Source organism: Chamaea fasciata, unplaced genomic scaffold (assembly GCF_029207755.1).
Source record: "Chamaea fasciata isolate MVZ Bird 193981 ecotype frontalis unplaced genomic scaffold, bChaFas1.0.hap1 SCAF_7, whole genome shotgun sequence".
Taxonomy (NCBI): domain Eukaryota; kingdom Metazoa; phylum Chordata; class Aves; order Passeriformes; family Sylviidae; genus Chamaea; species Chamaea fasciata.
This window is the reverse complement of record NW_027094092.1, coordinates 19,654,749-19,669,582: the sequence shown is the minus strand read 5'-3', so window position 1 is coordinate 19,669,582 and position 14,834 is coordinate 19,654,749. Positions and strand designations below refer to the sequence as shown.

The following is a 14,834-nucleotide window of genomic DNA, read 5'->3' as shown; positions in this document are numbered from 1 at the left end:
ACAGGAAAGCTTTGGATACTGCCAACAGCACCATATATAGAGATAACTGAACAGGCAGTGATACCAAAAAACCTGAGAAGACATTTTGAAATGCACCTCTCATACCATGAAGAATCAACTCTCTGGATGATATAGCTGACAATTTTACTCAAGTCCAGCATACTCTAATGATGGCATATTTGGAAAGTGAACAATACTCTTTAGTCCCTCGCTACTGCATCCCAGAAAGTGATTACTAAATCTGTCAACACTGCTGAGTTGGGAGTTTTTTGCTTATTGTGTACCATAGACATCAATTATGAGTACAGAAAAAAATAATCTACTGGCACAAGTCCGCTTTTAATTTTCAAGAGTGAGGAAGTTCAAAGTTTTGTCTATAATTTTACTGTAGCCAAACGATGCCCAGCTATATATACACTGACAGCTATATATACACTGACACAGGTTTTACCACTTTCAGACACTACATTTCACAAAAATGCTGTTGATGGGGAGTTGAGAAGAGAGTGATAAAAAAAAGCTTAAAAGCTAAATTTTGCAGTCTCCTCTAATTCTCATGCTTCAGGCTGTTAGTCCCAAAGAGCTGTCTAGTGTGAAATCATCTCAAGGCAGTGTTAAATGGATTGCAGAGACTGGAGAAGAAAAACAAGAAAGGGATTCACCAGCCGGGGGGGAGCCCCATATTTTAAAAAATCCACTTCATTTAACTTTGAATCCTCTTCCTCAACCCGATTTTTCTGGATGTAAGCATAGGTTCAAGATATAATGGAGAGGCACAGATTACGAAAAATAACAGATGTTGATATAATTTGCCTAAAGAATTATTTAAATAATCAATAGTTATGCTTGGCCTCAGCTTCAAAGTAACTGAGTCAATCAGGTTCTCCTCAGCCTCTGCAGGGTTACAGACAACTGGGACTTTGAAAAGACAAGTTAGCAGCACTTCAGTGCCCCAAGCTGGATTAGGATGGAACAATTATATCCTTGCCTATGAAGCCTCAACCACACATTTCATTAGCCCTCTTTTAATCTTCCCCTGTATTTAAACAATAGCACACTCAAGATCTCCAGACATTCTTTTACATATTTGGTACTTTATTCAAATATTACCTATTATAACCCAGCTATCCCTCAAGCCCTGCAGCAAGAAATTTGTAACCAGTCCTGGAAATTCCTGTTGCCAAAACAGAGGAACTAGGCAGAATCCATCCATCCCTGGAGAAAGCCTGATCATCTCTATTGTTGCCTTAAGCTCCTTACAGTTAGAGATTAAATTCAGGGAGAAAGAGAGATTACAGTACGCTGTGCCCATGCTGTCTCTACATGATGCATTAAAGCTATGGTTTAGGGCAGCAATTTCACTTTGCCAACCATGGTTTACTGTGCCAAGGTCCCACAATGCAAAGCACTGCCCGTTTCAAGCTTTCAGTACAGTGCCATCAAACAAAAACTATCTACAATGAATTTGCATACTGGCCAAATCTGTGGGCTGCTTTTCCTACCCATAAGAAGCAGTCACATTCATTCACACCTTAACAGACACTGAACTTTGCAAGATAAATTGGAAAAAAAACAAACAAGCAAAAAAAAAAAAAAAAAAAAAAAAAAAAAAACAAAAAAAAAAAAAAAAAAAACAAAAAAAAACAAAAAAAAACTTCACTAGAATGACTCTTCCAGGACATCTGCCAAACAGCACTGGTTAGATGGGGTGTTTTCACACCTATTTTCTATCATGCTTCTCATACTGTCAGCTTTGAGCCAGTTGCCCTTAAGTGTGAATATTTATTGTATTAATGTACAGTTGCTAACTCAGCTAACTGATCTGCCCTTTAAAGCTAAGTGAAGCACAGAGATATTGAACTGCTGCCAATAACAAAGAGAGATAAAGGCTTGCTGCAATAACTAGCAAGGTATGATATTTTTTACTGGGTAAAATAAGCTATGATATTTTTAAGTTTCTTTTGACAATATGAAGTCTTAAATCAATCATTAGTTCTGACATAAGGTGGCAGCATTTAAAAAAGGTCAACAACAGAATGTCTCTAATTTGTGTCACAATTTACCTCATTTATAAACTAACTGAAGTTCTTCAGAAATAATCTTTCATTAAGGTATTCACTAATGATATTATTCTAGATTACTTTAACATTACGAACAATAGAAGTGACATAATTTTATATTTTAAATTGCTTTTTCATTTGGTTGCTATGGTTTCCACAGGACTAAGATTTTACCTCTCTTAGTATGAAGCTATAGAGTGGATTTCGACGTGTAAAACAACTAGCAAACCCTAAGTGCTATTTTCTGCACTTAGGAGTCAAGGGGAAATTTTTTAGCCTGACTCAACAACTATCATCACTGCAGAAGCCCTGAGCAAGACCCAGGCTGTGAGTTTCCCAGGTATAAATTTGGATGTTGTTCAGTTTCCTTGCAGTGTTTAAAAGGAACAAATCTTTTCTGGCTAGGCAGTATCTCAATGTTATAAAATACAATCGAAAAGCCTAATGTTGTTAGTGAGCACTGTTAATACAGCCTCATTCTTCACTGAGGCAGTCTGCCTCACATCATGTGTGTTTTACCAGGGCATTCCATATGTATGTATGTGATTAACATTTACTCTTGGACACACACAAATACACAGAAATGACCCAAAAGCTGGAGACAGGTAAGGTCTCTCAGAGTACTGAACTGACTGAGTTATCCCCAGGCTTAAGCAGAGCTCCTTTTCCTCACTGTTCTGCTGGGTATTTTAGCATTGGGCTTAATTCTCATCAACCAATTTGTGACCAGTTTAGAACCAGAGCTATCTAACAATACTTTAATGAACTAGATACAGGCATTTCTCCTTTCATTATGATACAAGTGAAATGTGGGTTTGTGCTTCCACCAGTAAACTCCAGGGGTTTTTTAATAGATATTACCAGAATTTAAGACAAAAACATGGAACAGTGCCCTACAAAGGGAAAAACGGGCACATATGAACACTGCACTCAGAAGAAATCTTTGAAATAAGTACCTGATCTGGGACTGCTGTTTTACTACCTCCTTTCTGAAAGGTTGGAGAAAGAATATTTGCCCTAAACCTGACTTACGTTGGTAAATTATGATATACTGGAAGTCTCTAAGCCCTCGGTCTTCACAGGAATTCAGGACACACAGAAAGGAAAGACTAATCAAAACTTTGATGTTAGACTGGATAGACCAATCAAGTGGCAATAACTAAGAAACCAAGCATCAAAGCCCTGCAGCTTCTGTCTGTGACCTCAAGCAAATCCCTTAATCTGAGTGGCCTGGTTTCCTTGTACAGTCACAGGTATAGAGGAGGAAAATTAACTTAAGTACCAAAAGGTTGTCAGTTCTGGTTGTAATAAAGACCATACAAGGACCTATGATAGACAAGTGACTATAGACATTAGTATTCCATTTACTTTTTGGAGGTGGGAGAGTTAAAATTATTATAGATGTACAGAACAGTTCAACACAACTCAAAATGCTCCTAATTGGAATTTTTAAAGAAGTTCTGTGAATTCAGAATTAATCTAATCTATTTTAAGCCCAGGATGAAATTGTTTTAATAGGCAGGGACAGCATTTTCATTAAATATTTCCACTTTACAGCACTGTCTCTTAGCACCCACATTACTTTATGAAAAAACTTTTGTAATCAAAGTAATTTCAAAAAAAAAATAGAAATGCATAAATATGGAGAGATGTTGCTAACAAGAAGTGCTCTGCACTTCTAGAAAAGCTTGGGGAAAAAAAAAAAAAAAACTGTTCACCAGGACAAAGTACAATAAATATTCCTCTTGATTTATTATCAGTACTTCAGTTTGGGGAACTGGAGCAATGTGGGGAATTTTCTAGCAACAGAAGAACTGAGGAAGATCATCTCTTTTAGGGGAGAAGCAGTTCTTTAGTCAATGTTCACACACTTGCATTCAAAGACAGAAAAAGATGGTGAACACAAAGTGGGGAAACCTACCATTGCATGTCTCTTCATCTGTGTCTACATCTTCCAACTTTAAGTATTTGTCCACCTGCCATAAAAACCCAAATTGGAAAATAGATGAAAATATATCAGTTCCATTCCTTATAGTACACTCTAGAGCAGAGGAAAAATGCATTAAATTGTCTGCTTCATCTTCTCCATTTTCCCCTGCATTTTTCCAAGAAAGCATATGAATTTTCTTTGAAATGTGTAACCCAAAGGAAATACTTTTAGGCATAATCAAAGATTTACTGCCAAAATTGCCACACATCAACTTAAGTGATGGGAAGGAAGCTCAAGTTGTACAGTAACTTTTTCAGGAACCTAGTGGGAAGATGGAGAAGTAAAATATTTTCATAGGAAAATGATGCATGATAAGTTACTATGCAATTTTGCAAGCTCATTTCATATGACACAAAGCGAGTACATGCTGTAGGCAAACCAGAACTTGATCCTTCTGTTTTGACACTAATGGTGAATTGATTAGGAAATAAAAAAACGAAGACTTATTACATTTCTAGATTTCACCTGGGGCTTTGCTCTACTGTTTTCTCAGGCTAATGTCCCTTGAACAATCTAGACTATTGAAAACGTACCAAAAGACAAGGCATTTCTCATTTCAGGTAACACTCTTAACAGATGCACAGGGTGAGAATCAAAGTTTTTTCCCAGCCTATCTGCAAATCGTGTTACCACAGAGGACTAACTACACGCCCTGGATTTTCTTCTGTGTTTCCATGAAATAATTAAAGATACTCTCAGATAATTTTTTCCAACCTGGCTGGAAAACATTCTCATCAAGACTTATATAACCTTTACACTTTAAAAGTACATACTCATCGACATTAGAAAAATATTTGGATTTTTCTCATTCCCACTGATGGGAAAGAAATACATCAACAGATTGCAAATAATTTGTAAATTAACACAGGCAAAATTAATCAGGTTCTGCTCATAATCCCCACTTTGAAGAAAATCAAAGAAAACCTCACCTTCAGTCTTTCAGACAGACTATTTCCATCAGAGACACCAGCTGCTGAGCTCTCACTCACCACTGTCTGTAGATAGATGGGCAGAAATACATGCATGAGACAGAATCAAAATCACAATCAAACCTCCGACTGATTTATACATAGTTCACAGAATGGGTAAGGTTGGAAGGCATCACTGCAGGTGACCTCATCCCTGCTCAAGAAGGGTCCCCTAGAACATATTACTCAGCTTTATATATGTTCTATATAAAAATTTTTAAACAGTGAATGGAATGCTTCTGAAAATAGAACAGGTACAAGTCATTCTCTGAAAACCTACACGGGACCAGACTGAATCAATTGGAACAACAGTGCAAGTAATCACAGCATGCCTAAAAAGCAGAATTTAGAACAGTAGCACTGTTTTCAATAGCAGTGTTTTCCCATTTTCCTTTCACAGGGCAGGCTTAAAGGTTACAGTGGTCAACTCAGTGCATTACAGCCTACTCCAGCTACTGCACTGCAATTTTTCTGCTGAATTCTACTATTATTTTATTTGTTTCTTAAACTGCTAATCGTGACAAAAATGTGCAGCCATGTCTGAAGCTTTTTCTTTTTCAGAGACAAAAACACACATAAAGGTTTATGGCAGATCCATTACATAAAGGATAATGGAAGTTTTACATTGCTTTATGTGGCAGAAAGACAATTCAATGTGGCTCAAGTAAGAGACACAATGACAAATTATACCAATAAGGAAACAATACTTCTTATGAAAAAAATGGCAAAAATATTGTCATTATTATTACACAGTCAACTGACAGAATGTAATTGTTTTAAAAGCCTTGCTTGATTCTACCTCAAAGACATGTCCTAGTAAAGGAGGAAAGTGGCAGCTTGTGCTCTGAGGCCTGGCAGGCCCATCATTTGAAAGCACTTCAGTGTGTTGCTCTGTGTGTTTCACAAAAGGACTTGCTACTTCTTTTTTAATGAAAGTTTAACGAAGGGATATTTTGAGTACAGACTATATCACAGCTAAATTATTTGTTATTCAGGCAGGAAGGCAGAAATTCTTTACAAGTTGACTCAGATTTCCATCTCACTCTCTTCCAGATGATGTCTGGTGTCTTCTTGTCCCAACACATTCAATCCCTAATCCCTTAAGTTTCAGAAGATCAAAAATACCCCTGGCCTGCCTACTGTTTATTTCAGGCAGTAACATAACTTCAGCAATACAGAACTCTGTACTTCCTAAAATCTACAAGAAACAAAATAAATCTGTCCATGCTGGCATCCATACTCTCCAGATTTTTTTTCCTTTTTGCCAACTTCTACCACAAACTGCAGTCTCCAGTGAAAGCATTACTTAGCTCATTGCAGGGCGCCTTATTTGTTAGCCAGATTATGGCAGCTCTTCAGCAGGGCAAATGCCACTGCCAAACATGATCTCTGCAGGTGCCTCTCTAAGCATTTAACACTTAGGTAGTATTTTAAATATTTGCCTCAAATAGGATAAATACCACTAGCCTCTAACATTTGGACAGTGTATCTCTCCATATTCTCATCTGTTTAAATGTGGTGCTTGTCCACATGGACAAATGTTAACTCGTTACCTCATCCTCATTTGGCGTCCGTGGTGGAAATGATGCCCACATACTTTTGCTTCTTTCAGGTGAGCCGTCCTGTTTATTTCTGTTTGGGAACTCAGAAGTAGAACATTTTTTTCTTAAGGAGTCCACTTTACTTCCCTGAATTGTCTTTCCCTCTTTCTCTGCAAACAGAATCACACCAGATCAGATAACATAATGCACTATCCAATAAAAAGAAAAGCATGTATTTAATTAGATTTAATACTGACTTTTTTACACATTCACTTTTCCTCATGAAAGTTTCTATGTACAACACATACACGTATATTATGTATAAAATAAAACTTTACCATAAAACTTTACCAGACTTCACCATGAAACTGAATGTGCAGTTTGAACTTCAATCGCACAGAGTCCCACCTACTCCTCAATATGAAGAATTCATTATCACAAAAGCTTATGCAATTTTATGAAGAAAGCTTTATAAAATCAACCAAGAATGGAAATACCCCAAAAAGCGAGAATCTAGAAGCTGACTACTACGAGCATGGAAGTATGGAATTCCAAACCCACGCTGAAGAGTTGGGGTTTTTTTCCTTCAACCTTGCAAAAAAAAAAAAAAAAAAAAAAAAAAAAGAAGTAATCACAGCCAAAATATAAATGCAGTACTTTTTATTTTTAAAGTCCCATTATCAAATAAGGAGCAGCTATAGGTCAATCAATTAAAATTAACTTCACACCACATGTTTTTAATGAAAAATGAATGCTCATTTAATTAAGCTTTTTGGGTTTAGTTTGAAAAATTTACTTTGCAACAATAAGAAACACTGCATTGCATTTCTAAAGCATAATTATGTATTATAAGCATTGAAGTAATTCTTGTGAAGAGTTTTAATTAAGCCCTTGGGGTTACTACGCTAAGCCATACAGCAAAGAATTATTAATCCCCTGGGACAGCTCTGTGCTGCAGTTACTGTGACACACAGAAAGGGCTGGCAGGCTGGGCATGACCTGAAATCCACACTTACAAGAGCCAAGGTTCATAGAAAGCAAACTGCACCACACCAGAACAACCTAGCAAACAGGTTTTGATGCTCAGATAACAGATGGATCCTCTGAATAATTCCTAAATTCCAGGTCTCCGTAACATCTTGCTTCTCTCTGCTTCTTTAGCAAGTACTTTCCTAAAACAGTATTTGGATACAGCAATTCATATGAGCCATCACTTTTTCCAACATACTCTTTTTTATGCCATGGAAATGAAGCAGCATTAGACATGAAACTGTCTTTTGAATTCATGACTGGTTAAACGGTCACCCACTATTTGAAGAAAATTTCACTGTCACCCTACTTTACATGAAGAACTAGATGGCTAGCTCAAAAAACGTCAATCTTTTTTTTCCCTTTAGGAGTAAAGCAGGATGGGCTTCCTGTTTTAACCTAAGAACTTGCAAGTTTTATCTTAAAGACTGACAAGCCCCAAAAGAATATTAATGTATTTTGGGACAAATGTGTATTGGCAAATAATGCAGCCAAACATGCAGACCAGCAGACTACCAACAGGGCCTGAGGACCGACCCAGTGTCATCACTGTGAACATCAGGAGCATTTCTGCATGAGAAGTGATAAAAAGATTCTGAAAGCCATGCACTTTTCTCACCAGACCAACAGAGAGACAAAAGAAATCATCACTGAAATGATCAGAAGCATAATTCATAGAGCCAACAGACTCTGAGTAAAAATGATGTTCCTGCACTAGCACATGCTTTTCTTGCATACCACTGTGGTCATTTTTCTGGGCTATGAATCAGATCATCCTTCTCAAAAATATCGGTTCTCCAAAGAATTCCCCAAAGAAAATAATATCACTTTTAGCTTCGAAAGACCTATGACACTTAGTTATAATTAGGCAGTTATAATTAGGTGCACATATGAGCTGACAAACTTGCTTTATTAGGTTATACATTTTCTGGACACCTGAGCTATTGTCACAGCTAAAAAGCTAGATAGATTAAATGAGCTAGTAAGAAATCAAGTGCTTTCAGACTATTTATGTGCCATTTACCAACCCCAGACTGCAGTGTAGAAGCACTACCCCTTCTCCTAAGAGATCAGTCATAAACTTTTGACAGAAACCTTTTTCAGGTTAAGACCATTGCAAAGTTATTGGCTTAGAGAAAATTAAACATTACATTTGATGAAACATTCAGCACTGCAATGTGATACTAGATTCATGACTGCTTGTGAAGAAAAATTCAGAAGAAAAATGTCTAAGCAACCCAAAGCAGTTGTTAAATTCAATTCTGTGGACAGAATACCAACTGTGCAACCATAATGAGGCCATGCCATATAAATTAAAGGAGGGCAGGTGATTTAAACATTACGTTGCCAGCCTTGAGCACGGTCCCTCAGGACCAGTAAGAACCAAATTCAGCTGCCAAAAGCAACAACAGGCACCTATAGTCTCACAATGCATGCATCACATAACTGGCTCCTTTGAAGCAGTAACTGCAATGAACTTAAAAATATTATTAAAAAATATATTAAAAAATATATATTATTAAAAAAAAAACACATAAGTTGTTTTAAAGTTAAGGAAACTACAATATGAAGACAAGCACCACAGGTGTATTTCTTTGATAGTGTTCTAAATTTCAACCATTTCTGTCCTTACTTTTTAAAGAGAAGGGGAAGAAGGATCACATTCAAGCCAGCAAGAGGATCACTCTGCCTTTCCCTTGACTAAGTGATAATTGACTCATTATTCACAGTCACAGCTCTCAACCTGCCAAGATCCTGTTGTAGAACGCTGGCCTTCACAATATGTGATAAAAATCAAAAATAAGGGATACAAACACAACAAAATGTGGCAGAGGAAGAAAGTTGAAATGATACAAAGATTCACATATTTATTCTGCAGACAGATTCTGTCTCACTTTTTAGTCATTTCACTGTCAGTGTCTTAAAAATGAAATAACAAGCCAACTTAGGTCTCTAGAAAAGTACATCTGAGTCTCTCAAGAGCAGTATCCATCATAATTGTGTGTCACTAAGAGTGTGGTGCCGACTTCAGAAACATGTTTCAATCAAAAAAAGATATCCAACTTGATAAATTTTTTTCTCTCCCGCTATCTATCCTCTATATTGCCTAAAATTCTCTTTGTCTTCCAATTTGGGCAGGAATTTTTTGAGAATGTCTAGTGATCACCCACATATTTCAAAGAATAACGGAGTCACTTATCACAAAACCAGAGAAAAGAGCTACCTATATTATCAGGAAAAACTTACTGTCAGTGAAATCTCTCAGATGACACAGTAGCCCCCGAAGAATGATAGAATTCTCATGGTCTGAAGCATTTCAAAGCCAGACTAGACACAGCAATCAATAACATACCACAGAATACCTGGCTTGGGATAATACACTGGACAAAACAATTCAAACTACCAGGTACTTCCCACCTTTTTTCAATTAGATGAATTCATTTCAAAAACAAAAACTGGTTGAGATTTAGAAACAGGCCCCTTTAGCAGAAAACAACAACAACAGAAAACCCCATAGAGCAAAGCTATTATTTTAAATTCCAATTTACTCTTTTGTCCTCAAATCCTGGACTAAGGGCCAGCGGAAAGCCCATGAATCCCTTAAATCTCTTCCAAGTTATGCTTTGATGGAAAACTTGGAATTTAAATATTACAGTGACTTTCTGCAGGACTCCTGGAAAAAAACAAAACAAAACAAAAGAAACCCCTATTTTACTCAGAGTACCATAATAACTGTCTAGAACAGAAGTCACAAGTACAAATGTCATGTTCATTCACTTTCTCTATTCTTCAAACACCATCAGCAAACATTTTAAAACAAGAAAAAAATGTTGTCACTGAAATGTCTTCATAAAATACCACTTTGACATATTCACAAAGTGGTATCATACTCTAGAACTACCTGTATTTACCTATTTGCAACTATGTAAATCATTGTACAATGCTGCGTTCATTTACCCTAAATTACAAGCTGTAAGAGGAAAACAAGACATTTCAAGGCTGAAAATCCAGTTTGCTGAGAAGATAATTTTTAAAGCCTTCTATTAATTTTTGTTAACTCAATCAAAGCAGCTCCCACATTTTCTGTAGTAACCCTACCAAAATCTGCAGCCTCCCTATGCTTGTATGTTGTCCTGCTGGGAATCGAACATAATGTTTTAAAGTTACTTAGCCTAAAAAAGTCATTCTGATTTATGATAACCAGGTGCCTTTCTGTTTCCATGTATTTTTACATATAAATTGCTGTAAGTCAATGTAGTTTGTCCAGCTTTTCAAGACAAGAAGTCCAATTATCCCACATACTATGTACCTGGAGGATTTCAGTATTAGTCTCCTATATGCCTGTCCAAAATTAAGAGCATTTCAGGTGTAATTCAGGCACTTAAACTTCGTCATGTAGTCCTGTTTTAAGAGTTTAAGGGCTTAGCCTCCTGATTGCCACCCAAAAAGGCGGTGGATGTTTTATAGACATTGTACCGTATCTGCCCACACTCAGCATCTGAATTGTCTGTGCCGTATCTATCTGAATTCCTGTAAGGTCCATTCCAATCTTACTCCATCAAAATCCACACTAATTTCGATGGCAGTGATCTCACAGTAGTACTGAGCAAGCAGAACCCCTTTACAGCAAAGAACTTGCCCAAAACATTTACCTCGGTGTGCAAATTAGTATTCGTAACACAAAAATTCAGCTGGTGCAGCCTTTTACCCTAACATCATTGATCTTATCCTGATTAAATGACAAATAATCAGCACAAAGTATTGTTTAGCGCTTTTTTTCCCCTTTAAAAAGTGTCAAGTTTTACTATAATCAGTAATATGGGCTTGATTTTTTCAATTTAAATTTACTCATTTCTTAAGGAAATTCCACTGTATTATCTCCTCAGCTAGGATAAATACATATTCCACAGAATGGGACAAGTAATTTCAGTGGGACTAATTCTAAACTAAAAGTTACTTTTGACTGCCATTTTTGGATACTTACTGTAGTATGTTTAAAAATAAGTCAGGAAAGGACTTTTCTATGTGCTCCTTCACAGGAAAGATGAATGACTGCTACTCTCAAGTATATTTCAGCCATTCTCACAGACCTTCTGTAGCTTAATGTAAAGCAATACTTCTCTAAAACTGAGTTCCTAATTTTCAAAAGTTTAGCTGGTTTTTTATTATATCAGTATTTCTCCCTTTGTACTTAATGGAACCTATGTGTTCTGGTTTTCTGCAGTGTTTATCTGTATCAATATCTATGTCTCTGTTGTGCTTTTGATAGTCTCAGTGTTAGAAAAGAGGCAGTATTTCCTGTTTATTCCTCATTCACCCCATCTGATCATTTAAAAATTCATATGATTCTTTCACAGCTCAGCAGTGTTGCTGCTGGATACCTTCTCCATTTGAATACTAATGCTATCACTTAAATAACAAGGCAAACATGCACTTCATCATTTCAGTAGCTAGTACAAGCAAAATCCTGTTTCTTTCAACAGATGTACAAGAACTCCAGACTCCTTTCTGAGTTTGGGTTATACTAAGCCATACTTTGAACCTTAGCTCAGAAAAACAAAATGTATTTATTTCTTAAATACTTGGGTTTTTGGGTTTTTTTTCTACAGTCAAAGAACCCGCAAATTTGCTTAAGGTTCTCCTCGGTACAAGGAAACTACACTAAATACATATGTTGGGAGCACTTTAAAAAAGCATATGATGTACTAATAAATCAGGGCAGACTCAATCTTGACGACTTTCTGTGTGCTTGCATCCTAGAATAATTCAGCACTAATAGGCGAGTAGGTAAGTGCTGTAAGAAACAAGCAAATTGTATATAATTAAAAGCATCTGACATCTTCACACAAAGCATTCCTTTCTTAACAAATAATATATAAAAAGATGACAGCAGGTGGGAACAAAATAAAATGTCAGAAAGCCCGTGAGTTTTGAAAATGCTGGAATTTGGACATTATAATCACAATATTAAAGCGTACCTAAAAGGCTTGACTTTTTTTTTTTAAGGCAAATACCTACTTTCTCGAAATTAGGCATTTCTATTTAATTTTATACTGAACACTGAAAAGTACCCAATTCTACAAAGAATTCAGCACTAAATTGGAAGTGAGATCACTCGACTTCTGTTTCTGATTGTCCTGTTGAGTCACCTGTACACAGATCTGATCTCTGACATTATTTGCTTTGTGTCATTCCCACATGTGGAAAGAGGGCCTCCTCAGCTCACTGCAATACATGAAACTAAGCCAACAGCTGCATTTAGTGCACTTTGATATCTTTCTAGACAAGGTGATGAGGTACAGCAGAGTTCATCTGTGTTAATGCTTTTTATATTACTAGAATTCAATGACTGCCAATATGCCACTGTAGGATAGAACCTCTACCAAAGTATCAACAGCAAAATTACTAAATACTTCCCTTTCCGTGTTCTAGAAAATCTGTTATGCAAGAGAATGAAAATTCTTTTTTTTTTTTAATCTGAAATACTCTTCAGAAATTTTTAGTAATAAAGGCATCACAGAAAAGAACAAAGAATTGCTATTAGGGAAGCATTACTATTCAAGGGCTGTTCAAGTTTCCAGGAGTCTGAGTGCCTCTGTACTTATCTGGTGCTGCCACTGAGCTACTGGGCAAATGCACATGAGTCACTTCCCTTCTTTAGGCCTAATTTTTTCTGTCTATACAACTGAGATGAAGTATCTTGCAGAGCAAATACCAGGACAACAAATATCCATAAAACAGATCAGTTATTATTATTTCAAAAATAATCTATTAAGTTTGCATCTCTACATCTGGGATTTTTTCCTGCACTTAGGGGCTCTGTACGGTATTTGATTTTACACTATATTGAATAAAGGCTACACAGAGATAGCTACTGAATTTATGATCAATAGAAAATTGCAAATTTTGTCTCCCAACCAATTTTATCAAATGATCCAGCACAACACATCAATAAAAACCTCTGAATTGACGCTGTTTCCCTATTTCATGCCCTGTTTAAGTTCCCTGGGGATGACAGATTAATTTAATTAGGTTTACTGAACTGTCTAGTTGCTTTTACTGGCCAATTTATTCATAGGCTGAAATTTCTCTTGGGGTTAGCATTGTCCTACTGGACCATTTTAAAAATAAAAGTGCATTTCCTGCCACTTCTTATATAGCTCTCTGCTATGCTTTCTGCTATGAAGACTGACACTTGTAAAGTGCCTCTTTAAGACTGACACTTACAGAGGAAGTTTAAAGTTGTTGTTTTTCCTTAATGTGGTTAATGTAAAAAGGAAACAGACAGCTACAGTCAAACAGACTGTGAACTGAGTACCTTGCCCAGCTTTCACTGGGGAATTAAGTTAATCTGAGCACAACACAGAGTCTGGCTCTTGCATGCCACCTGTAAGCACAGAAGTGATCAGTCACTTCCAAACTTCCTCCACTTGACAGTTTCTTCAGCACAGAAGCATCACAACAACAGCACCGAGGCTACAAAGTTTCAATCCAAGCTGTGCCTCGCTTAGATGGGTCTAATCAAAGTCCCTGGACTTCAACACACTGCCAGGCAGTGGGAGGTGTATGAAATACAGCAAAATTAACAGCACGAATGGAATTCATTTAATCCTAGTGGTCAAACACCCAGAACCATGAAAAAAATGCAAATCCTAACTTGGATTTGGGTAAGAATTTTATACATGGCAGCATTTTTCTATCCAGCTGAATGATCCCTAATCCTGCATTTTTAGAAGTGGGAGAGAAGTCATTTAAAATCTAGACAAAAATTTTGAAGCTTGGACCATTTGGGATTGTTTATTTTTCTGTATTTTTTGTACAAGGTCAAATGAGGTATTTTATGCTCCAGAGAATTTCCCATTCTTCCTGTGAGTTTTAAAAAATGAGCAGATGCTGCTTTCTGATTTTGAGCATCATAGCTCTGCACCAGATTTCAAACACTCTTCGTAAGATTTGAAAGCGGCTACACTGTCCTCTGCAGCTATTTTTCAAAAGTGAGGTTGGATGGATTTCCATGAGAGTTTGTCCAAAGTTTCTCTGCAAAGCGTGTAGCTCTGAACATACCACTCATTGACCACATCGACAGAAATCTGTATCATCCACTCCTTTGTGAATTCAGCTCTTCTGAGGCTCCTTCAACTGCAAAGCTTTACAGCGAGTATGAAAGATCTCATTGCTCTGGACTCGTGCTCTAATTGCTAAATTGCATTCCCATGGGTTCACCAGCCCTTTCACCTATATATTC

The 14,834-nt window shown here is 36.8% G+C and overlaps 1 protein-coding gene across 6 annotated transcripts in view; it reads right to left on the bottom strand.

Moving 5' to 3' along the window:
* The window catches only part of IFTAP (intraflagellar transport associated protein), a 39,274-nt gene that overhangs the window by 9,562 nt on the left and 14,878 nt on the right, over nucleotides 1-14,834 (bottom strand). For all 6 annotated transcript variants that reach the window (XM_066187870.1, XM_066187868.1, XM_066187867.1 and 3 more), the window contains 3 exons: nucleotides 6,572-6,729; nucleotides 4,980-5,045; nucleotides 3,982-4,036 (listed from right to left, as the gene is read on the bottom strand). In XM_066187870.1, coding sequence (XP_066043967.1) covers nucleotides 3,982-4,036; nucleotides 4,980-5,045; nucleotides 6,572-6,729 — 279 coding nt within the window. The remainder of the gene's footprint in view (nucleotides 1-3,981; nucleotides 4,037-4,979; nucleotides 5,046-6,571; nucleotides 6,730-14,834) is intronic.